The 23,980-nt window shown below is 40.8% G+C and overlaps 1 protein-coding gene across 2 annotated transcripts in view; it reads left to right on the forward strand.

Annotated features, from left to right (window-relative positions):
* KCNIP1 (potassium voltage-gated channel interacting protein 1) overlaps positions 1–8,700 on the forward strand; it is a 1,480,000-nt gene extending 1,471,300 nt beyond the window's left edge. For both annotated transcript variants that reach the window (XM_085617872.1, XM_085617871.1), the window contains one exon: positions 3,567–8,700. In XM_085617872.1, the coding sequence (XP_085473998.1) occupies positions 3,567–3,614 (48 nt within the window). In that variant the 3' untranslated portion in view covers positions 3,615–8,700. The remainder of the gene's footprint in view (positions 1–3,566) is intronic.
* The last annotated feature ends 15,280 nt before the right edge of the window (positions 8,701–23,980 follow it).

Consider the following 23,980-nt stretch of genomic DNA (forward strand, 5'->3'; position numbering starts at 1 on the left):
TCATATTCAGGTTGTCCTGATACCATAACTGGCGGAGGTTCAGCTAGAAGTTTATAATAATCGGGCATATATGATTTCAGTTGAGGTGAATGAAGAACAAAATTAATCTTCTAGGTATGAGGCAACAACAACCGGAAAGCCACAAATGGACCACAAAACTGTTGCTGAATAAATTTTCTTTGGCCTTAGGACTCTGTGCACTTTGCCACAGCTAATTAGTGCTAAACTGCCTGTGCTCTCTAAAAATGGTTACATTGGTTTACACCTAGTTGGCATATTCAATTTACTTATAAGTCCCTCGTAGAATGATATACCATATACCCAGGGCCTATAAAATAAATGTTTCTTGTGGGCCTGCAGCACATAGTGTGCCACCCACTCAAGTAGCCCTGTAAAACATGCCCCAGGCTTGCAATTGCAGCCTGAATGCTCTTTTAAACTGCCAATTCGACTTGGCATTATAGCCTCCTTGCCAAGCCTTAAAACCCCATTTTATTACATATAGGTCACCCATATGTTAGGCCCTTGGTAGCCCATAGGGCAGGGTGATTTGCAATTAAATGTTTGGACATGTACTTTTAAATTTTACATGTCCTCATAGTGAAAAACTCAATTAGTTTTTCACTACTGTGAGGCCTAGCTGTCTGATAGGATAACATTAGGTTGCCTTATAACATTTAATAAGTGCTACCTTTTGATTTCCGATAGATAAGCCCTTCATGTTTGGTATCAATGAAATTGTAATTAAAATTCCTCTTTAATGCTAAAGTCAGATTTTACATTAAAATTTTGAAAATGCCACTGTTAGAAAGTGCATATGTACAAAACAAAGTTCCCTTAGGAATCATTTAGGAGTACCGCAAACAGAGTCATTGCCCTTGCTAACACAAATAATGTACTACATAATCGTAAAGGGGGTGATTTAGTCAACAGTTAATTGATTTGTACATGTAGAAACAAATATACATATATACTATACATATTATTGCGACAATTACAATAAGGGAATAGATGCTGCAAGTCACAGAGCAGTGCTGTGAAAAATAGGTGCATAAACAAAATACAGAGCAACAAAATCCAGTGCACAAAATGTATAGTTGCCTTAACTAATCAGACATTATTATAAAAATAGAATCTGATCCCCAAAACATTAGGATTTCTCAGTGGCCATCATCATAAACAAACAGGAATAAGACCAATAAATCGACGTTTCAATCCCTGCCTGTAATTTGGGTGAGGTCTTTCTGCGGACAGAAAAGTAGCAACCTGACAATGGGCATACCTTAATGAAATGTCAATAAGATGTCATAAGGGCAATCAAGGTCAATGAATGGGATCACAAAGGACCAGTCCAAAGACAATGGTTTCAGGAGACTGGCATACAATTGGACAGCTTCCTCAGTGTGTGAGTCTACAGTACTAAACAGCGCGCAGCCACCGACTGTTGCCAATTTGCGCAACAGTTAGTGGCTGCTCACTTTCCCTGGGTAGCTTCACTCTGCAAGGGACTATGGATGTTGTTTGTCCAGAGTTCCCACCCTAATCAACCAACAACCCCATTTTTCACAAGACAGCCAAACCTTCTCTCCAAGCAAAGACAGACCTTCATCATGCTTGATTGGTATATTCCAGAATTTTGGTTTTAGTATGATAGAAACTTTCTGAAACAGTGTGTCTATGCTTCTATAATTGACTTTAATAATCAGTCACTGCTGGAACAAAAAGATCAAAAGCAAGGAGACGGAAAAACTGTTGGATTACATTTTTGCATTCAAAAGAAAGGTGAAACATTGGTGGCATTATCAATTACATTATTGTAAGAAAAATCTTCAAGTGGTAAATAAGAAGCCCACTTGTCTTGAGTTGCATTACAGCAGCATTGTAAACATTGTTCCAAACTTTGAGTGGTTTACTCTCTTTGCCCTTTAGATCGGGGATGATAACCAGAAGCTTAACCTCCTTCATCTCTCAGTGTCTCACACAAGGCTCTCTAAAAGTGATAGCTATTGAGTAACTCTTTTAACCCTTCCCTGCTCATGACGGAACCACTCCATCATGAGCCACGGGCGCCGTGTGCTCATGACGGAGTGGTTCCGTCATGCTGCGGCCGTTGGCGGCCGCTCCGCCCACGCGGCACTGATTCCCCGCCTGTGCGGGCGATCAATGCAAGTGGGCGGAGTCATGATGGAACCACTCCGTCATGAGCACAGCGCGCCCGTGGCTCATGACGGAGTGGTTCCGTCACGAGCATGGCAGCGCCGCGCTGACCCCGACCCCCCCCCAGCGCCGCGGCGGAATTCGTGCCGCGGCGAAGGGGTTAAAGATGTTAGTATAAGGCAGTATCTGAAAGTGAGACTTCAGTCAAAAAGCACTGTCCCCTTTTTCTGCTTTGTTTAGGAGAAAAATGAGCCATTTTGAATAGGAGTCTAATGTAACCATTATGCCAGCGCTCTAAGTAGGTGAAACCTGTGAGAGAGGGCAGGAACTAGCTGACTTGGGACCATGCCAAGAGGCCTCTGTGTACGGATGGAGTGCCATTGCCTAGTGGTGCCACTCCACATACTGTCCTCAGTGGCAGCCGGAACTGTTTCATGCTGCCATAAAGGGCAACTAAAGATGTCTATCTTATAAATGTCACAAGTTTTTTTTTTGTATATCACTTTAAATAATCAGGTGGTTCTCGACTCAAAAAATTCACATGCCTCTACCAAAAATACAGGAAATTTGTTTTGATTTCTATTTGTTGCAGTTCTGAGACATGTCTTCATACTTGACTGCATTTTATTTTATAAGTACGTTGTCAAGGAACTAAGGGCCAGATGTAGGTGGCCAAATACCGATCGCTAACGCTGAAATTCGCAGAATTTCAGCGTTTGCGATCGGTATTTGGCTGAGAGCAATGTAGGTGAGTTTAAAGCTACTAGCAAAATAAGGAATTACAAAATTTGCGATTCCTTATTTTGCTCTTGCATTTAAGGAATCGCAAATTGCGATTCCTTAAATGCAATGTAGGTAGCACAAAAGAAAGTGCACTTTAGGCTTAAGGAATCGCTAATTACCACCAACTTCAAGTTGGTGGTAATTAGCGATTTCCTGTAAAAAAGCACTTTTTTGCTTTTTATAAAGTGCCATGGCATGTATGTGCGCCACATGTGCACACATGCACATTTCAGGGGTGCAACAGGGTGTCCTTTTGACACCCTGGCACCCTTGAAATAGCTCTCGCTTTTTGCGATTCCTTAATACCGAATCGCAAATAGTGAATATCTTCCCATTCATTCCGATGGGCCTCCTAGCCATAGGAATGAATGGGTAGGTATTCCTTATTAACGAATCTCAATTTGCGATTCGTTATTAAGGAATTTTTCAGGAATCGCTAATATTTTAGCGATTCCTACCTACATTCAATTTAGCGAGTTCTTAATAGTGATTCGGTAAAAATTGCTATTAAGGACTCACTAAATTGAATTTACCTACATCTGGCCCTAAGTATGCTGTGTTTATAAATTTGCACTATATTTTTAATCTATCGAAGATGTATAATGTTGTTATTTGTTTACTTTCAGGACGACAACATTATGAGATCATTGCAGCTCTTCGAGAATGTAATGTAACTGTTTTTACAGAACTGTCAGTGATCAAAGACATTAAAAATCATTCAAAAAATGGCGCAGTTCAGCAAAGGTTTTATCCAACATTTTCGTCGAAAGCTTTTTGCAACTATGAAGTATACATCCTGGATTTTGTATGACTTGTGTCGCCAAACTCTTGTTTCTCGGAATGCAAAACAATCCAACCCCTCCATCCTTTCCCCCACCCAAAGAAACAACTATTGAAGATGGTGTAATTATGGAAGCATGCAATATTTGATTAAGATTAAAAACAAGGACTGTTGCTTTCAGAAGTAATACGGTACTTAACTGTCATCTTGCTCTTTGGCCACGAGGCCGCCTTCTTTTGAACAGAGCAAGCTTGATTACATAGCACAATGTTAATATGCCATTAGCTTGCTGACGTATCTACTGTGAGCAGGAGCTGAATGCTTGCGTCATAATTTGACAGATTGTCAGTGACACCATGTTGTTGCGTTGACTGAATTTCAGTGTTGATCAGAAAAAAAAAGCTGTGATAGGTGTTCATGCTCAACACCAACTTTATGAAACTTTAAGTGTTGGTTCCACCTCATAGAACAATGTGTCCTTGTGTGTAAGATTTGTACGTACTTTTCTTTGTGTAAGAGCAAAACATGGTGTTTCTGTATAGACAGTAGCACATGTTCTTATTTGTGATGTATTATTGTGTCCATTGTGTCCACCTGAATGGAATGGATTGTGCTAATGTAACTATTCTGTTTTCTGTACAAAGAGCCATATGCATTGCTGCTGCCTCGCCACATGGTATTTGCATTCCAGCTGTGGTACGTGCCATCCATTGGGTATCACATCATTACTCATGGGATTTCTTTTTATTACTCCCAGAACTAAGAAGGAACTACTGTACATATTTATGGTAATAACAATTGTGCATTCTGAGGCATCCTACAGAATCGCACCTTGTCAATGCACTCTCCAAAACTTCCCAAAAGATCATGCATAGAGTCAGTTTTTATACTTTTATAAAACAGCTCAAAGCCAGTTGCTATCCAGTTAGAGGCAACTGTTTTAGTGGGTATCACGCTGTAGTTCCAATTCTAGTCCTGGTTCCAAGCCTGACTTTGGATTTGTCAGGGCAGCACCTAGAAACCCTCTTGTTGCAGCAAACATGCTAAAAGTAACACATGTTCTTAGCTGGATGTGCAGAAATTGGATAATAAGAGTATGTACTTCCTAAACCCTTTTGCTTAGGTATGGAAGTATCATACCACCCATAACAATGAGAGCCTAACGTTTTATTTCTCCAGAATGTAACCCTCATTTGATACTGCTGGTAAATACTGTGGCACTGTAGCAGTGGTAATACCTTTATTAGGAAGCATTACCACTATACAGGTACACATTTGCAGACTAAGACCTGAAGTAATTGGCTGTAGCAAGGTTATCTCTGGTTAACTGTTCCTCTTTATACAGGTGTGCACTACTGATTTACTGTGTAATTTGTGCCAGTGGTAAGCACCAGCAACTCACTTTTTTATAATCTGACTTTGAACCAAATGGAGGAAGAGAGTGTCAATACAGGGAAGAACCAGAGGCAGAGAAAGATTGGACAGCAGTGACAAAGGGAGAAAGCAAAAACCGGCAAGAGTGAGATAACGAGACAGGAAGTGCAGGGTGGTGGAAGAAGAGGGCAAGAGGAGGAATCTAGACTAGGCAGCCTTGTTTAACACTCTAGGGTTCATCACAACTGTATGTATCAGTAACAAGCCTGCATCACAGTTTGTTAATTACATTGGAACTTCAATAGCAAATGTATTTTTTCTGGCTTAGAACGTGACCACTGTAGGATGCCCATGTTTTAGGCGATTCTAACTGTAGACTGCTTAGGTTTATGGAACAGAAGCATGGACCTCACTGGTATTGTAATGGCTCTTGATAAACCTCAGCTCAACTACTAAATTTCTTATTACGGCCTAGCTCTGGGAGCTGGCTGATGGCCTTTTTTAAATCAATCTAATTTTTGACTAATTGAACTAAGTTGTTTTGACATTTAAAGGTTTGGCCAGGATCGTACAATTTACGTCAGCTTTGAATTTGTATACATTTTAGGTCTTGTGGTTCTACAGAAAACAGTTTAGCCTCTAAGTCACATATCTAGCCGTAGGATGTGAGAGTCCATTTACAACATGATGTAATGCAATTCGCCATCAGGAGGTCTTGTAGTTCTGCAGAGGTTTACAGGCAAAATATACAATCTTCGTATCAACCACAAACAGGGAACACTGTTAAATATTACTGCACTTTGTATATGTCACCATGGGATGGACATTTTCATGGCTGATATTACATGTGTCTTCCAAAGACACTCACCCATTCTCTACCGCTATTCCAATGCTATCGTCCATTTGAGTGGATATGTCCTGCCTTGGAGTTCATATGTGAAAGAGCAGTACATCATTTCTGATTCACGAGAAAAGGAATCGATGGTCCTGATGGCAATGTGTTGTTACCTGAGTTTAATTGTTTGGTTTCATTATTGCACTAAAGTGTAGTTGCTAAATTAACTGTGCGTTATCGCCATTTCATCTCCTTGCAAATCTCATGAGGACTGACATGGTAGAATGTGTATGGTACTTACAAAGAACTTGTACTGCTGCCCATAAAATACACAAAGCAAAATTACTGTGAGGGAGGTACCGGGCAGCCATCCTAATTCCAAGTGAAATTCTTTATTTCCATAATACTCTCTACCATGTCTGCCCTCAATACTCCATAACCACCTTAAAGTAGATATGCGAGGGTCCAAAAGATAAGTTTTGTATGGTTGCTTGGCTGTTCTGCGTTACTGACCACTCCATATATATAGGTGAAACGTTATACTTTTAGGAGAACTTTCTTTTTAAACCCAGCAAATAGTCCTTTCTGTAGCCATCCAAATGCATTCACATTTGAGGATATCTGCAGGGCTAAATATAATTTATTGAGTTTAGATCTGCTAATTACCTGATCATACTATTTAGACTTGTCTCTAGTACAATTACTCTATGCCCTCTTGTGATTTCTTATTCACTGTGATCTCCCACTAACGTTTTCTCTTAAGCAAAAAATATATTGCCATTAAATAAAAGGTTACAACAACCAATTTTTCACATCAGTTCACCCAAGAATTGCACAGTATGCCACTCACCATGTGCGTTTCACAAAACCTTATGTGCAATGATTGCACCTGGTCCTTTTCTACTCTGCAGAGCATCAGCATGAGGAATATAAGAAATAGGCATGGTTAATAGTAACCTAAAAAACTTACGGTTTATGAACTAGGAAACACGAAGGATAATACACACCTGTGCATTAGTGCAAGTCTAAACATGTGTTCAGACATCTGATGAACCGGTTCCATTCGTGTTTTAAACAGACTTCACTGTGAAAATGTATGCAGTCCTATCTGGATACAACTAAACATAGAGAAAAGTCAAGAGCAGGATTTTAGCTTGACAAAAAAGGTGCAATCTCGTTTCTAGAACAGGAAACAGCAAGGATGTTGCCTGTATTAAACTGCATATGTGCCAGTTTGTAAGTTTCAACACAACTTAAGCCCCTTCATCGGGCTTTTGGTCTCCACTACTATTTGTGTGATTTTTTTTGTGAGTGTTGAAATATTTCTATTGAATTTGTTATCAGTAGGAAAGAGCCATATTGGTGCTGGGTACGAAATAAGGGGTACAATATATATCTCAGAGGCAGGGGAGCATAGTACTCTAAAATGAGATTCTATATAGACATACAATCTGGTATGCAAAATTCCACCAGACTGAAGAACATAACTGATGTGAGATCTCCAGTTTGATGTTACTGTTTGAACGCCCATTGCAACTAGTTTCTCCATTGACTTTACAGAAAATTGAAAAACTGAAAATTGATTTCTGTTGTAGTACTTTATTCGACATATAAAAATATCATAAAAGTGCAGTGCAATGTGTGATAAAAACAGTTTAAAAATATACTACAACAAGTGGCTTCAATCCATGCATAGTTAAAAAGACTAAAAAACAGCATTTATATACACGTATCAATTTCACATATCCCCTGTAATTAATAGAGTGAACAATAATGGTCACAGGGTCAGGGGAGTGGGTGGTTAGCTTGACGGTGGTGCGCCTTGAGCAACCTACGTCTTAATCTCCAGGCCCATCCCAGGTATTTGGGAAAACTAATTATATGCAATAAATCAACATCTCAAATAGTAACCTTCCAAAGGAGTTACAATGTTCTCAATCAAATACATTTTTAGACATATTATAGTGATTTGAAATTTTAAATCTATGTGTTTATCATAGTAGCACTAACCATGTAATTTATTTTATGGCTCTAAATCAGTTGGGTTTGAGTGCAATAATCTTGTAAGGAGGAAGGGACAAGTGGGCAATGCGATTACAAAATCAGCCATCTTGGTGGTGGAGCTTATAATACAGTCATTTGAGACCTTATGAGAACAACAGTTAATTAAAGTCAAAAGTTGCTTCTTTTAAAAAACAAAATGGGTGCCCATAATGGTTAAACAGAAGCATTGATTATAATTTGACCACTTGAAGCCATTAGCTTCATGGGGAAGAACTGGTCGGCAAGCCTCATTACTGGCACCATCAACATTAATGGGGCACTTATATTGAGTATTCAGTAGATTTGCAGGTCTTCTACATGTATGTACCAATGAATGTATTCTCCATGTCAGTCCTCTGTCTTTCTACCATGTTTATTGTTCCATTGAAAGTGATGGTGTCCCCCAAATGTTGCATCAATATACCTTTACCAATAACTGCATTGTCTCTGTTAAATGTATAATGAAAACTGTGCTGACAAAACTACTGTGTTGCTACAAAGAGACTGTATGACAAAATGACAATATATATTTAACTTGTGTAAATACCACTGGAAAAAAGCAATAGTGAACAAACAATATTACTCAGAAAACACGATGAAGCCAATTTGTAGGACAAGGAATGCTTCAATTCACTTTCATGAGTGCAACTATCAAATGGCATAAAGTGTAATATTTTGTTCAGGCATTTTAGAGATTTTTCTTTTTAATAAAATATAAGAAAACGTCCGAAGTGTGTGCATTCTTTGTCTCATCATTAATCATTGAGTACCAGCTGAAAGAGAACATTCTCCCTTTTACAGTAACCAATGATCTGGAGGCGCAGAAGTGTCAGCGGTGGCTGAAAGAAGAGATGTGGCTCTAGCGTTGTGCATGGTGGGTCTCACTCTTTGCTGTTGATCTGAATATTCATGTTGCCTCCCCTGGAAGATTCCATTATGCGCAGTTCATTCCAGTTTAATCTCAAATTTCCCCTGCTGAATAGGAACCTGTTCAACCGGCGAATGGCATTTATTCATCTGTGAATCCTGAAAAACAAATGTGGGAAATAGGATGGGATTATATTTCTACGTTGCTCATTTTACTTTTTGTGGCTACAAAATATGAATTCCTGCCAGTTTCTCTTTATCCCTTGGTTAAAAAAAAATAGCCACTCGACCTGTCCAAATACTTGTTAACAATACAATATACCACCTACTGGAATGGAAGCCGGAAGACAGTCGCATTATGGGCACTGCATAGAGAAGGCAACAGATTTCACCAACTTTTGATATGGTCCTTTGTTATAACCACACAAGGATAAGACGTTCTTAAACCATCTAAAGGGACAACAATAACTGGTCCAAAAACTGGTATCAGCATGTCATCGCCATTCACTTTGTTTTTGTGCTCCACCAATACACTAAACACATCACACAACTGTTAGACTCATGGAACACCATTATCTAGCATGTCCTTTTCCTGTTCAACTTTATTATGTCTGTAGCTTCCAGAGACATCTTAAGGATTTTGGTGTCCCTGGGCCAAACGTATTTTGGAGGCCCATGTTTGAATCAGCTTTGAATTTATTATACAATTTCAGCTCTTTCATGCTCTTTTTGGCCAAGTCACTGACAGTGCACAGGCGCACTGGTCCATATTCCAAATGTTTTTCCATCTAATAGTCAGGTATTGTAATGTTTTTTCTATTGAGTAATACAGCAGCGGCTCACTAATATTATTGTAAATAATCTCTGTGACCCTCTCCCATTTTTCATATGTGAGGTCCTGTTTCAATCTAAAATAAACTTTTTTATTGATGTTGCATGGTGTTGAAAAACACAAAACATTTTTGGGAAAATGTCTTTAATTAACTCCCACATAAAAAACACATTAAAGAAAAACGGTATTTAAAACAACATCAGCTGAATAGAGGGGGCTCTATGAGCGGGCCCCGGAAAGTATGGCGCACTAGCCAGCGCCCACTTTGCCCATGCCTTAAAACATCTCTGGTAGCGTCATATTTTTATATCCTCTTTATCAGGACATTTGCACTTTCTTTAGTAGGCGAGCATTTGAGACCTTTTGTAATTTCTTATGTTGGGTTAAAGACATCCCCCAGTTTTTGATTTGTGTCAGTGTCCTTCAAAAATCCTTGCTTGCCAGTGGTCAGTCCTGCTTCTTTGTCCCTACTTTTTCTCTTCCATTCCTCCCATGCAGCAGGGACTAACTACTCTCTCATTCCACTATGGTTCTTTATCTGTTCTCTGGGGGACTCTTTTCTTTCTTGGTTTCCTGCTCTGTTGGTGTTTGTCTGTGTTCAGCTTCAGTGCCCTAGCGTCTTACATTTAAATATAGCATTCTTCCTCCCACCTCTCTTAACACCACAGTTGTTTTACTGCTGCCTCCCCTGCCTCGCACTTGGTTGCTTGTTAATAATTGTCAACATTATCTATCAGAATTATCTATCAGCACTGCTAGCATTTCACCAGCACTGTGCTGGTTTTCTTTTTATTGTGTATTTCCTGGCTCCACTTTCTCTGCTCTCCCTCCTCCTCCCAATCAGTCACAGGCTCCGGCCGCCTCACAGCAGAGCCAGGCTTCAGAGCAGGGGGCACTGCTGTCTGTGCTTGACCTGCTCCTCACAGCTGCCGTGGCTGTTTACTGGCTCAGGTTTCTACAGAGAATGGCAAGTTCTTTGAGTTAGAAAAGAGCAGAATACATTTGTGTTGTATTTCTGTTGTAATACCAGGTGCTCTAATCGCATTGCACGGAATAAATTTCCTTTAAGATTTGTGTTATTAACTTGTTACATTATCCCCCGAGATCACATGCTTGTTTTAATGCCTTCCCCGCTGTTCCCGTGCCCAGATTCAGCATCTCTTCTTCTACCTTCCCCATTCTTGCTCCGCCGGTTTCCCTTTCTCTTCTCTCTCACGTGGTACTCGTGTCCAGGAGGGAGGCTGAACACCGCAGTAAAAGTAGGAGAGGAGAGTGTGAAATTTTTAAGACTGCATTAGGATTTAGGAGTGCATGTGTTTCAGACGGTCTTGCCTCCTCCAACGCACTCCTTCTGCGCCGTCCCTTGCACCTAAGCACTTCTTCGCCGACCCTTTCCTTCCTAACCCCTTCTTTTTTTTTAAGTTTGAGTTCATTAAGGAATAAAGCAGGAAAAGAAAAAACAGTGAAATGATAAAAAATACATCTTATACAATAAAAAGATAGAAGGGGAAGGGAAATTGCAAACAATTTATACCAATGGAAATGTACACTGTAAGCATAACAATAATCAATGAAAGACATAAAATTATAAACTCATCAATCATAAAATAATAGTTTTAATCAACAGGAAAAAATAAAAGGCAATGGGGGAAGTTACGGTGGTTTCAGTACCTCGTCTGATCTAGTTATAGAAGTAGAGCTCGAGGAAGCAGCTAAGGATAGGTAAGTGGTCAAGGGAAGCCAAAGAAGGTCTCGTTTGATGGCGAGGGAAACGGGGGAAACATAATTCGTGTCTAGTCAATGATGGAAGCAAACCGCATTCCACCAAGAGCGAAAAGTGACATTATCAGCCTGTTTCCAATTGGAAGTGATTTGGTGGAAAGCAACAGCTAGCAAAAGGTCCAGAAGCTTGTATCGCTGAGACGATTGTGGCAAAAGGGGGGTAAGAGAACCCAGGAAGATGTGAGTAAAGGAAAAAGGAACTTGAATATTAAAATTTTTCGGAATTTGGGACCAAACAAGTCTCCAAAATCGAAGAATGGTAGAGCATTCAAATAACATATGCTTTAAGTCAGCAGTAGGACAAGGGCAGGACCAACAAGTAGAAGGTGTGTCTGGTGAAAAAGATGCTAACGTCATCGGAGAAAGTAAAGTCCGATGATAAATGAAAAAAAGGGTTTGTGTGGTATTGGCAGCTCTAGAGGTCTTATGAATTTTTGACCAAATCTTGTCCCAAAGAGGAATAGACCAAACTTGCGAAAAATCTGTCTCCCATTGTACCTCAACCTTAGTTTTGAGTCTATCCAAAGAGAATTGAAAGGATTTATATAGAAAAGAAGCAGAAGGAGAATGGTCTAATGCAGAAGACACATTTTTAGATAGAGCAGGTAACTCAGTATTAGTGGGTAAGGATTGAAGATATTGAACAAGGGTGGGAAGAAGTTTACTATATTGTGAATGAGCAGATGAAGGTAAAGAAAATTGAGATTGGAGATCAGAAAAAGAAAGCGGTTAAGTATCAGATACAAGCTGAGAAATCCATCTCTAACCTTTAGAATGCCACGATTTCCAATAGATGGATCGATTACGGATACGGAGTTGTTTATTATGCCAAATAGGCAGTTGATGAATGGAGCCTATAGAGGGATAGGAAGAAGATAAAATAGGGATCAAGAGATTACGGGAATGGGAAATGATAGGGGACCGGAGAGAAGCCATATTAGATGTAAAGGATAACATTTCTCGAAAGTCAAATGGAGAAAGGAGTGTAGATTCTATTTTTAACCATAAAGGAGAACAAAAAGAAAGATCATCAGAAATCCAACGGGCTGCTTGTTTTATTGAGAAAGCACGATGATAAGTTTTAAAGTCAGGGAATCGAAGGCCTTCATTAGGTTTGTCCTTCTTCAATGAGGAAAGAGCTATACGAGAGCGTTTACCTTTCCATAGAAATTTAAGAAGAATAGAGTCAATTCTTTTAAAATAGTAATCAGGAATGTGAATAGGAATCATGGAAATAGTGTATAATATAAGAGGTGATAACATCATTTTTATGGAGTCTAAACGGCCCCACCAAGATAAAAAGAGAGGATTCCATCGAGTAATGGCACTATTCAATTTTTTAACTAAATAGTCAAAGTTTATTTTGAGAGTATCAGATAATAGAGGAGCAAACCAAATTCCTAAGTATTTGATCTTAAAAGGTTGCCAAGAGAAACCGGAATGCTCGAAAAGATGTTTTTGACATAGTGTATTTACAGGTAAAATTTCACACTTGTCAACATTGAGACGATAACCGGAAACTTTAGAAAAAGAAGAAACTTGTTGAAGGAAAAAGGGAAGGGAGGATTGGGGATCCGCACAGAATAAAAGAATATCGTCAGCATAAACTGAAAGCTTCACTTGTTGGGAACCAAAATGAAAACCAGTAATATTGTCATCTTGCCGAAATTTAGTTAAAAAAAGGTTCCAGAGCTAAAACAAATAATAAGGGAGATAATGGGCACCCCTGTCTCACTCCTCTGTGTAATGAAAAATAATCTGAGACCATTCCATTAACAAAAATAGACACCTGAGGGCCCGAATAGAGGAGAGAGATAAAAGCAAGAAATTTGGGAGGGAAACCGGCCCATTTTAAAGCATAAAACATAAAATTCCAACTAATTCTATCAAATGCTTTCTCTGCATCTAAAGAGATTGCAGCTAGAGGATGGTCTAATGAAGAGGCTTTACTCAGAACGTTAAAAAAGACACGCGAGTTGTCAGAGGAAAGCCGTCCTTTAACAAAACCAGATTGTTTCGGGCCAATAAGATTAGGTAAAAGTGGATTCAATCGAAGAGCCAGGATCTTTGCAAACATTTTATAATAAGTATTGACCAAAGAGATAGGACGATAATTCTTGCAAAGAGAATGGTCTTTATCCTCCTTAGGGATTAAACAAATCAAAGCCTCTTGAAACGTACCTCGTGATGAGCCTGAGTCAAGAAAAGATTGAAATAAAAGTAAAAGATTTGGTAAAAGGAGTGATGAAAAATGATTTTAAAATTCAATGGTGAAACCATCAGGGCCTGGGGCTTTGCCGCGGCGGAGGATTGAAACAGCATGAGAGATTTCTGCGAGTGAGATGACAGATTCCAGAGGACTGAAGTCTACGTGATTGGATGAGGTATAGATTGAAAATAGGAGAGAAGATCAGCCGAATCGGGAATGAATTCAGGAGTGTACAGGTGCTTGTAGAAGGCAACAAATTTGTTTAAAATATCTTTATCTTTAAATAAAGAAACGCCGGAAGAACATTGAATAGACTCTATTTTTGTTCGCTCTTTCCTCACTTTCAAATAGTTAGCCATCAATTTCCCCATTTTATTTTGACCTCCATAATAACGTGAACTACTCTTTAATAAAAAATTAGAGGCAGCATCAGTAGTCAATTTATTAAAAGTGAGTTTGGCGTCAATAAGATCTTTCGGAGTGGATTCAGTATTAGAATGATAATATTTATATTCGAGTTGTTTAATTTTAATGAGTAATTGGGAGGATTGTGATTCCATGCGTTTTTTCCTCTGTGAGACAAAACTGATAATAAAACCTCTAGCAGCAGCTTTGAAAGAGTCCCACACCATAATGAAAGAGGAGTCAGGAGTATGGTTAATTGGGAAAAATTCAGCAGCAAAAGTGCTGAATTGTTGACAAAAAATGGGATCAAGAAGTAAAGAATTATTAAATCGCCATCTTCCTGGGTGAGGAGAGAAGGGAATAAGGGAATAAGATCAATATCGACAAGTACAGGGGCATGATCAGAGATTAAAATAGAACCAATTTCAGAATGAATGGCATGTTGGGCTAAGGATTTACTGAGAAAAAGATAATCAATACGAGACTGGGAGTGATGGGAAGGAGAGTAAAAGCTATACTCTCTAAGGTCAGGGTGGCATAATCTCCATATATCGACTAAGGCTTTGTGTTGTATAGAGGCAGTGAATTGAGAGTGCATTTTAGATGGGGAGAATTTAACCTTAGAATGTCTGTCTAAGATAGGATCGAGGATGTGGTTACAGTCACCACCAAAAATAATGTAATCATCATCAAACGAGAGCAATTTTTCAGATATAGCAGGCCAACATTTTTTATCAACTCCGTTAGGAGCATAAACATTAAAAATAGCAATAGGGATCTTATCAATAAGAAATTTAACAATCACCCAACGACCATCAACAACGCATTCTTGATGAACAATAGAAACAGTTAACTTTTTATGACATAAAATCAGAACTCCATTCTTTTTACTCACAGCAGGAGAATTGAAAACATGCCCTACCCAACATCGCTTCAACTTTAAAGCTTCAACCTCAGAAATATGGGACTCTTGGAGTAGGGCGATATCTGTTTTCAACTTGGCTAGGTGAGATAACACCCATTGCCTTTTAATTGGATTATTTAAACCTTTAACGTTCCAGGTAGTAACCCGAAATGTAATTTAAATGAAAAAGAGTGTGAACAAGGATTATGCTTACTAGAGCAACAGTAAAAATAGTGTTGAGAAAATAGAGAAGAAGGTAGAGTAAAGGATAAACTAGCAAAAAAAGAAGTAAAAGGACAAAGAGAAGAACAGTGAGAAAATAAAGATGCAGTATAAAGAAGACGATGAAGAGAAAGAAAAGAAAGACAAAGGGAAAAGAAAAAGAGAAATAGCAAAAGGAAAAAGAAAGAGATAGGGACATAAGAGACAGTACAAGTCAAGTACAGACGACTGAAAGACATACCTACAAATACAAAACAAAAGGCGAGGGGGACGACGCCAAAAGACGACGACGACAGCAGCGAAGAAGGACATCACCCAACATCCGATGAACTATATCAAGACTTCACATGACAGAAGGGACAAAAAGGTATGGGTTGAAAGAATGCAATACCTGCAGAAAAGAAAGGAAGATTAATATAAATATAGAGAATATCTGGAAAAAACAAGAGGAAAAGACATATGATAAATAAAAACGTAGTATGCCAAACATTTCAAAGGTGTAGAAATAATAACAATCAATAAATATGAAACATAGTGGGGAAACAACTACAACAAGCATTGGCATAGCCAATAGGTCTCGCCTTTGGGACCTTATAAGTATTTAGCCATGCAACAGTTGAATGCACCAAGGATATTGTGCTGCATAACTAAATACTTATAAGGTCCCTAAAGGCGAGACCTATTGGCTATGCCAATGCTTGTTTTAGTGGAGGTAGGGGGGGGGGATAAGAAAGCTTATTTTTTGTTTTCAACTAGAGGGGTTGTATTAACAGTAGAGATAGGAGAATGGGGGGTGCCTGTAACCGCTGTGCGTGTATTTTCTTTGCGTTGGACCTTGATTTGTTGTAGTTGCTTTTTATTATTCTGGCAATAACGACAGAGCCGTACATGTAGAAGCCTTCGTCCTCCTTCGGAAGCTTCGCTCGACTCTGGCCTCTGCGCTCATTTTAAAGATGCGTTTGATAGCCACCTTGTAGTTGCGGAGTCCTTGTAGCAGGGAGTGCCGGGCCGGCATCTAGTGTGTGTTTGATGTATGCTCCAAGCCCCCACAAAGATGCTTGGTGCCAGCGCATCTTGAGCTAGGGGGCGGGGGGCTTTTACTTGAGTCGAGCGCTATGAGATCACCGTGCTGTGCTCAAATACCCCGTCAGAGAAGCATTCTTGAACGCATTAGCCAACTGCACGTGTGCCAAAGAGCTCGACACCAGTGTGTGGCAGACACAAGGCTTATCAAGACGCGAGTGATGAATGTAGCGCAGCAGAGTTCAGCGCTGAATCCCGCAGTGACACTCTACAACCACCCGATAGTAGCTTTTATCCTGTGCTGCTGGAAGAAGTGGGACCTGTTTAAAACGGACGCCCATGCGCATCCCTTCCAGGGTTTTACTCCCTCCTGGGTTCTAATCTGGGGCCCGCGTCTGTTTGGAGATAGTGTTGAGAGCAGGGCATTGCTCACACCAGCTGCACCTCGCAGCCGCACCACCGCCAGGCTGCTGCCAACACCCTGTGTGAATGTAAAGCCCCTGGTGGGAGTCAGACAAGCAGGAATTGGGATAAGGGAGGGGGTGGCAAATGGTGAGCACTTTTGCGGCCGCTTTGATGTTCTCAGTGGCCGCGCGGCTCACTGAGAACATCAAAGCGGCTGCGAAAGTGATCAGGAAGGCTGACAAATGGTGCGCGCGCCCGGCGCACATGCACTGTAGTTGGAGGCCTGAAAAGCCACTAGTATGCACTTCCAAATCCGCTTACTAAAAATCTCGCCAGCGCAGCGCTAAAGCGCTGGCTCAGGCGAGACCTAAAAAGGAGCATTTACACATGTTTGGAGGCAACTGCACTTTGTTTCACACAAACAGACACTCAAACGCTCGGAAGGGCCGGAAAATACGTGAGAATCTTCGAAGACCTACTTTTTCCTCGTATCGCCTCTCCCAATCTGGTACCCGCTCCTCAAAAACTCATTACTGACTATTTTATAGTACACCCTGGAGTTCTCACAATACTAAGTCACTATATTTATTTTATCTCTGATTTTAACATTTTTATTTGCAGCTAAGTCCACTGGGTAAGATTGCCTTGTTTGAATTATTATTTGTAAATGTGATGGCCAATTTGGCCCTGCTCCCAAGGAAGTTAGGATGTTTTGGAGACACTTCCATTGCAATGGTTTTAACTAACTGTGCAAAGAAGCTAATACAGGTTTTAAACCGTTAAAAAAGTGAAAGTATTTCAAATTTGGAGACATCAAATAGTAGCTATAAAATTCAGTTGTTTCCCGTCACACAGCAATGAGACGAGTAAAGGGCAGGGCTAGACACAAATCTATCTTGAGCTGGCTGGGCCGCATATCAGTATTAACACTACCCCAGCATACAAATAATCTTTGCCATTCATTTATCATCTGCATCGCCCCATATATTTTAAACACCAGTGCCAGCATCCACATAACTCATAGAAAGAAAGGAAAATGTTACTTACCTAGTAGGCATCCGTTTGTGGCATGTAGTGCCGTACATTCACATGCTTAGCATAAGTCCGCCATCTAGTGTCAGGCTAGGAAAAGTTGTTTGTCTTCAAAGAAGTCTTTCAAGTCACGAGGTATAGTGACTCCTACTCTTGCTTGCAACGCACATGGTCCTCGTCTTCATAAATTTTTTCCGCTTGGCGGGAGAGGATAGAATGTTAAGGATGATGTATCCTAGTGAGGTGACCATGCGAAAATAGTGTAATATGTACATAAATATAGCTGCAATCCACATAGGTATGGGGAAGTGGGTGGGCACATGTGAATGTACACCACTACATGTTACAAACAGATGCTTACTGGTTAAGTAACATTTTGCGTTTGAGGCACGTGTGTCTGTAGATACAGATGCTTAGAGTATAAAGCGGTTTTCCTCCATAAGCGATGGTTAACCTGTTTGGGTTGCAGTGGTTTGAAATAAAGCTCTTAGAACCGCTTGGTCCACATTTGCTTGTTGACGGATCATGACACTTACATAGTAACATTTCGTAAATGTGTGTGGTGTGGTCCATGCAGCTGCCTTATCTATATCTCAGCCATGGGTATATTCCCTAAGGCCATGGAAGCTCCCTTCTTCAAAGTAGACTGAGCCTTTGGAGGGATAGGTAGAGTTTGTTTAGCTTTCATTTTACGGGTTTGGATACATTTTATAAATAAAAAGTGAAATGCCAGATTTAGAAATAGCTCGTCCTATATGTGGTTTTAAAAATGCAACAAAAGGTGTGTTTTTCGAAATGATTACCTTCTGTCAATATAATACATAAGAGCTCTTTTTACATCTAGCGTGATTAACACTCCTTCCGCAACTGAACGAGCTAGGGGGAAAATAATGGTAACTCAATAGATTGATTTAAGTGGAACTGGGAGACCACTTTTGGAAGCAATTGAGGATTGGTACGTACTACCACCTAGTGTTTATAAAGCGGGAAGAACGGTTCTTCTAGAATTAAGGCCTGAAGCTCACCAACACGTAATGTACCTTTCAGGATAGAAACTGGAGAGGGCATGATTGCAGATGCTCAAAAGGGGGACCCATCAACCTTGTTAAGACTATATTGAAATTCCAAGCAGGAGTTGGTTGTACACTGGGTGGAATAACTTTTGAGGGCCTCTAAAAAACCTCTGCTGACAGGAAATCTGAATATAGATGTTTGTTCCCTATTTTGCAGTTATGCGGTGACTGACGCTAGGTGTAGACTTATGGAGGTAAAAGCTAACCCAGATGTATGTAAATGTAGTAGGTAATGTGCAATGTTTTTAGCATTTGCTGTTAAGGGGTCAATATCTTTTGAATGGCAATAGTGAACAAAATGTTTTCATTTTGCCACATAGCAGGCTCTAGTAGTAGGGTCTTCTTGACTCTTTAAGAATGTCCATACTGTGGTAAATATATCTTTTTACCTTGACTGAATTTCATACGGAATCTAAAATAAAGTAAAATAGCTCAGAATAACAAGAGGCAGAATCCGTGGTATAAGAGATTTTCTGAATGGGCTTTATTCCAAAATGGCCGACTCGAGTGGCGGCCTTCAGGTTCCGTCACCACGAGGGTTCAGGAAGTGAAGTACAATACTTTATTGACAAGAAGTAACTTTTATAGGTCATACATTACAATGAAACGAATGCAAAAGGCGTAACAATTGATAAGAGGAATGACATAGTGGTACGTAATCGAAACTAGGCGTAATAAGGAGCAGAAAGAAACATGATTGGCTCTGATTATCATGCATAGGTGGATCTATAAGATAATACTTAACATAGATGCGCGCGCAGCAGCATGACGTGTGATTGACGTGCAACTAGGGGGTGAAGGGGACTTGACATTTAGCTCTACATGTGGAGACGAGAAGTCTGGGGGGTCAAGTCAACCTAATCCCAAATCATATCTTACATCCTATGTTTAGAGAACTATGTTATCCACAAGAAAAGACTCTCGGACAGAATCTATTCTATACTGACTGTGTGTGCGTGTACAAGCGTCTAAGTGTCTATATGAGATGCGAGGGGCAGAAAACTTTCCATGGCAACAGGGCTATGAATTACTTGCAGGAGGACGGAAAGGCCGAGTCCTTTGCTTGTGAGCTAAAGGAAATGTTTACCTAAATCACTAGACAGGAATGCATCGGCTGAAGAGCAAAGTAGATAATTCGAAGGTGAAATACAGCTTCCTGGCAGGCAGGCAAAACTGGCCGAGGCAGGCACCGTTAGCTGCACAGGGAGTAGGACAAAGTTCATGGATACAGATGCGAGCTCAAGCTGAAGCTGTCAGAGACAGAGAGCAGGGAAGGCTTTGAGGACAGAATCGGGCTGTTATAATCTTGTATGTGATTAATGCATCCTCTGTTCCTGCCTTTGCCTTGCTGCTCAGTCTGTGTGATGTCATCGGAATGTTGGAGAGTGTTTGAGTGGAAGAAGGGATCAGTTGGTGTGGAGGGGCTGAGCAGCAGGGAGGCTGCTCCTGGTGGGGCGTTGTATGGCATTGAAGAAGGCCTAGCATGTGGCTAATGTGGTTCTTATCTAAGGAATAAAACAACGATCCTGAACTACATCACCTGGACTATGTATCTTTCTTTTGATTGTAACATTGGCGACGATTTTTAGAACCTGCGTGCTACTTTTATGGAGATTGGACTTTCAAAACTGAAGAAAGAGACTACAACCTGTGGATTTGTACAAACCTGGCACCCCTAATGCCCCACCAGTGACCATTTCATCGGTCGCCCCAACCAGTAAGTGCCAGTTTGTCTTAGACTTTTCTTCATGGTCAAGAAGCCTGCCTGTCTTTGCTGGACTGTTCCTGTCTTGTTACATGTAGACAGAGAACATTATCTGTGACCTGGACAGCATTTGCGTGTACTGTACATTTGGATTTGGGTTGGTTCCTGCTGACTGTTGGATTTTAGGAATGGTTTATCAGTGATTTAAGGTGCCAGCTCCGACCTGCCTGTTTACTGCCCACTAGCTGACTGTTTTGAAAGAAGTCAGTCCAGGAATTGCGACCTGCTTCTGCCAAGTTGTTATGCTGATTCAGTGATGCATGAGCTGTTTTCTGTGAGTCTGCTTCAATCTACCAGACTCTTAAGCTGTTAGTCGGGGGCACGAATCGAGTCCCGGTGTTTGTGTCACAGTCGTGCAAGTCTAAAGAGCAGGCCAATTTTTCAACAGCGTGTGGTTTTTTTAATTAACCAAGAGGAGACTATGGAGGTGGAGACTATGGAGTTAACAGTGCCTGAACTGTATTCACTGAATTTTCACAGTGCGACCAGTGTGAGAGTGGTGTACGAGGATTTTCAAATGGGCATCTGTTAGAGCTATGGAGAATTGCTACTGTGCATCAGAATTTGGTTTTTCTAGTTAAATCCTGTGGTTTACGGTTGCTGGCATTCGTTGACATTTTCAAATGTACACGCGCACCTTACCGTCAGTTTGTTGCCGCGCGCTGGCATAGGGGATTCTAGATTCCGTCTTGCTGTCTTCGACTTTCTCCGCTGCCCAGTGACGCCTGTATGCAGCTATGCACCGCTAGCCATCCGGCGCGGCGTCACCCTACGTGCCGCCATCTTGTGGTTGACATCCTTTGACTATTCCCTGATGCACGCTCCCGTTTTGCCAACCACGTTTTTGCCAACCAAACACTTCGAGGATTCCGATTCACATCTTGAGGCGTTTTGTGAAGTCCGCCGACTATCTCCTTTCCTCGTGGACATCTGGTGATCCAGTTATTTCTAAAGAAGAAATTGAAGATGTTCTGGCAGTTTGGATTTTCTGAGGAACTATTGTTGGTTAATCCTCCTACAAGGTATTGTTTTTCCTGGTTGTAGCTCACTTGTTCCAGACTTAAGCTGCTTACTGACAACGGTGACTACCTTCTTTATTTTAGTTTGTTGTTTTCTTGAGACATTTTTATTAATGTTGTCATTTGTATTCAAATGCCTTAATTCTGTCTCTCCGTTATGTGTGCTTTTTATGCGATGAAGTACCAATTATCGTTATCTGTTCCAATATTTGTATGAGAGGGGGTGAGTGGGTGAAGTGTCTTTGTTTTGCTTCTGTTTGTATAGTGTGGGAGAGATAGGCATTGTCCCTGGTTTTGTTGTGTATGTCTTTTATTAGTCTTGCCTCGTCTGAGGTGTTTGGTCTGTGCGCGTTATGGGTGCGCACATGTGAAGACTTCTTTTAGAAGCTTCTCGGTCTTACCTGTTTGGTTTTACCCTTAGGTTGGTGGTTACCTCATGTGAGGTGTTTGGTCTGTGCGTTACGGGTGCGCACATGTGAAGTCTTCTTTTGAAGCTTCTCGGTTTTACCTGCTTGGTTTTACCCTTAGGTTGGTGGTTACCTCATGTGAGGTGTTTGGTCTGTGCGTTGCGGGTGCGCACATGTGAAGACTTCTTTTGGAGCTTCTTGGTTTTACCTGTTTGGTTTTACCCTTAGGTTGGTGGTTACCTCATGTGAGGTGTTTGGTTTGTGCGTTACGGGTGCGCACATGTGAAGGCTTCTTTTGAAGCTTCTAGGTCTTATCTGTTTGGTTTTACCCTTAGATTGGTGTTACCTCGTGTGAGGTGTTGGTCTGTGCGTTAAGAGTGCGCACGCAAGAAGACTCCCTATTTGGAGGCTTCTCAGTTTTTCCTGTTTGGTATTATCCTTGAGTTGGTTGGGTACTTCGTGTGTGGTGTTGGTCTGTGCGTCACATGTGCGCACGTGTGGAGATTTCTTATCTTCTGGCTTTCTGTTTTGCCTGTCTGGGGTTGCAAGTTTACCCTTTTCTGTTATTCTTGAAGCTCTTTGATTTTTATATGTGTGTATGTCCATCAGCGCACATTTTTCTTGATTAGTCTTGTTGCATGTATGAACTTTGGTTTTGCATGCTCCTATTTTGTTCAATTTTGATGAGGGGGGGATGTGTTATAATCTTGTATGTGATTAATGCATCCTCTGTTCCTGCCTTTGCCTTGCTGCTCAGTCTGTGTGATGTCATCGGAATGTTGGAGAGTGTTTGAGTGGAAGAAGGGATCAGTTGGTGTGGAGGGGCTGAGCAGCAGGGAGGCTGCTCCTGGTGGGGCGTTGTATGGCATTGAAGAAGGCCTAGCATGTGGCTAATGTGGTTCTTATCTAAGGAATAAAACAACGATCCTGAACTACATCACCTGGACTATGTATCTTTCTTTTGATTGTAACACGGGCCTACTTGCCTGAACTGTAAAAATGGAGTAATTTAGCCATATAAAGTCGGTGGCCTTTCATACTTAGGAATCGAATATCCAGCCCATTGATGGCGGATCTGACAGAGAAACATGTTGACGGTGGACGCACATATGTTTGCGTTTTGGAAACTGGAACTGGAGGGAACATACATGTACTTGTGACATGCACATAGAACCGTTGGGGTCCAAGATAGGGGACATAACGAATCAGGAAAATCCACATTTCCACATTCCCTCCTTGTCCCCTACTTGCCCTTCAAGAGATATCAATCTTCATCATTCCATCGATTTGCTCATGGAGCATCATTTCTTCTTCCTTCCTCTTCCGGCATTCTGAACGAGAACTTTGATATGGAATGCATGATGTGGCACACAGACCACAAATCGCTGGTCCACATTGCAGGCATAAACAACAACTGAAGAGCATAAGAAGGCCAATACCTAGGAACGATAGAACTCTCCATCCCCAGGCTGATATTACACTCCAAAACCACCCGGACCACGTCCAAGTGCCTGGATTCTCGTGTATCTGGCTCACAATCTTATGAAGGCGCGTTATAGCTTTATATACAGATGGCGAATTTTCTGGTATGAATATGCAGCAGCTGGATCCGATGACCCTGCAAGCTCCGCCCCTATCGGCCAGGATGACGTCAAGGACAAGACGATTCTGGAGAACAACAATTCTCATCACTGATTGTTCCTCTGTCAGATTGCCTAGGGCGGCTATAGTCTCGTTTACTACAGCTTCAAGAGTCTTGGTTAGTCTGCGTATCAGCTTACTATTTGATATTGTACCTATATAGGAAAAGATGCCTTTATTGAAATCTACATACTTGTCCCATGCCGTCTCAGTATAATCGACAACTGGGAGATCTCTTCGCTCTCTATTGTGTACTAAATGAACATTCCGATAATAATCAGGTGGAGCTAGGAAAACAGGTGGCAGAAGGAATGCTATGTAACAGGTACCATCCCAATCTAGAGGCAGACGCATATATGCCGTCTGACCACATATAAAGTAAGAATGGCGAGAAGCTCTAAATGAAGATTTACCTTGATCA

This window comes from Triturus cristatus, chromosome 7, assembly GCF_964204655.1.
Source record: "Triturus cristatus chromosome 7, aTriCri1.1, whole genome shotgun sequence".
Taxonomy (NCBI): domain Eukaryota; kingdom Metazoa; phylum Chordata; class Amphibia; order Caudata; family Salamandridae; genus Triturus; species Triturus cristatus.